The 2,139-nt window shown below is 40.4% G+C and overlaps 1 protein-coding gene across 2 annotated transcripts in view; it reads left to right on the top strand.

The window, feature by feature from the left end:
- Plrg1 (pleiotropic regulator 1) overlaps positions 1–1,655 on the top strand; it is a 15,778-nt gene extending 14,123 nt beyond the window's left edge. The window contains exons 11-13 of one of the 2 annotated variants that reach the window (XM_023723688.1): positions 26–134; positions 870–1,063; positions 1,531–1,655. In XM_023723688.1, coding sequence (XP_023579456.1) covers positions 26–134; positions 870–1,063; positions 1,531–1,590 — 363 coding nt within the window. In that variant the 3' untranslated portion in view covers positions 1,591–1,655. The remainder of the gene's footprint in view (positions 1–25; positions 135–869; positions 1,064–1,530) is intronic. The other variant, XM_023723687.1, reaches the window with a different exon arrangement.
- The last annotated feature ends 484 nt before the right edge of the window (positions 1,656–2,139 follow it).

The raw sequence follows: 2,139 nt of genomic DNA, 5'->3' as shown, positions 1-2,139 counted from the left end.
GTTTGCATCCGGTTCTCCAGATAACATAAAACAGTGGAAATTCCCTGATGGAAGTTTCATTCAGAATCTTTCTGGTCACAATGCTATCATTAATACATTGACAGTAAATTCCGATGGAGTGCTCGTATCTGGAGGTAAAGTAGGATTTCTATAGTGGTTAAATGTTTACGTTTCTAGAGTGGCTTTTTGTTTGTGTAGACATGAACGAGGAGGCATTTGTGTGGCTTGTGAGGCACTCCGCATAGAGTCCCAGCAGAGAGTGGCTGACTTGAAGGCCCGTGCATGTTCAGCACCCACACAATGTAGCTCAGTTTTTTATAATTCAGCCCCTTTACGTCCCCACATGGTAAGTCTTACATTAGGGATTTATCCTGGGAATTGCCTACATGTTGGGTATTCTGGAATTGAAAGTCAGATTTTATGCTTTCTTAAAAATCTCTTTAAAATCCTGAAAAAATGGGGCCGGGGAGATGGCTCAGTAGAATAAGCGCTTTCCTGGCAAGCACAAGGGTCTGAGTTCAATCCCCAGTTTTGCCAAAATAAATAAATAAATAAAATAAAATCCTGAAAAAAGCACAAATAAAAATAAGTGGACCGTTATTTCTTTGTTTGGTTTCTCGTCTTTTTGGCATAGAATCTTTCGTTTTATCCCAAATTGGTCTTGAACTTGCTGTATAAGCCAGACCTCAGACTTGTGACCCTCCGTGCCTTAGCCCCCCAGAGCTGGGATTACAGGTGTGCATCACCATACCAAGACAGGCATTAAGAGGGGTTGGGGACCTATGTCTTACGTGTCCTTTTAACTGTAGTTACTGATAAGACATTTAGGCTGAGCTGAATACCAGGTGAAACCAGTTCTTCCCTTTCAGCTGACAATGGCACTATGCATCTTTGGGATTGGAGAACTGGCTACAATTTCCAGAGAGTTCATGCGGCTGTGCAGCCTGGCTCTTTGGACAGTGAATCAGGAATTTTCGCTTGTGCTTTTGACCAGTCTGAAAGTCGATTACTAACCGCTGAAGCTGATAAAACTATCAAAGTGTACAGAGAGGATGATACCGCAGTAAGTCCATTGTCTGCACACATGAAAAGTAAAACTCAATCCTACTAGTTCAGCTGGGCTTACAGAATTAAGGTGCTTGTCATCCTGAATAATATATGCTCCTATATTTCTGTACTGGTTTCGTTGATGCCAGTCGGTCCATCAGCACTTTAATTTGATGACTGCTTGTACTTACTGAGAAAGTGATGGGCATTTCACAGCAAATACGGCTGTGCCATGCAGACTGATTGCAGAAACTGCCCTGCTGTTATCTAAGTAAAAATTTATTTTAGGTGGAAAAAATATAAACTGAACTTGTTGTGTTAGCTTGATGTATAATCCCAGAAGTTTGTCAGCTACTCTTAAGATCCTTGGAGCTTCTAATAGTAGTGCCAGGTCTTAAGATTTAGAGGACTACCTTTGATGAAAGGAATTGTGTTGAATACGAAGCTAACTCATAATACTTTAATTTGCTTTTCTATTTTTAGACAGAAGAAACTCATCCAGTCAGCTGGAAGCCAGAAATTATCAAAAGAAAGAGATTCTAATGTGGCATTGTCTTCATGGTGGTTTCTCTTTTTCTTTTTTCTTTTTTCTCTTGTTCTTTTTTTTTTTTTTTCGAGCTTGGCATTGATGAGAAAATCCAGTCATTCTGTGCCCTGGTTGGGAATACAGAGGAGAGACTCGCTGGAACTGTTGCTGCTGCTTGTTTTACAGTACACTGCCTCCTCCCCCTCCATGCCATGTTGTTTTGTTTTTTTTAAATAAACAGTTTGTGACCTAGAAAGGAAGATGCAAGTGTGCCGTGTGTGCAGGTTTGTTGAACATGACTCTTCTAAAGATCGTATTTGGACAGTTTTATTAGAAAATCCTCCTTTTGCAATACATAAAACTGTTACTAGGACACATTTTGAGGGAGCAGATGTTTTACTTTTCTTTACAAACTAGCATCTGTGACTGATAATTTGGGATTAAAAGATTTGAAGTCCTAACATAACACGTATGTTTATTCCAGGAAGAATTTCCGGGTGCGTGTTCTGCAAAGCCCTGCCCTAGAGGCTCTGCTCAGGAAAGGAGCGTTAAGATGCGTGGTGGTT

Source organism: Octodon degus, unplaced genomic scaffold, assembly GCF_000260255.1.
Source record: "Octodon degus isolate 3935 unplaced genomic scaffold, OctDeg1.0 scaffold00101, whole genome shotgun sequence".
Classification (NCBI taxonomy): domain Eukaryota; kingdom Metazoa; phylum Chordata; class Mammalia; order Rodentia; family Octodontidae; genus Octodon; species Octodon degus.
Note: the sequence above shows the minus strand (reverse complement) of the source record. Positions and strands in the feature narration are given on the sequence as shown.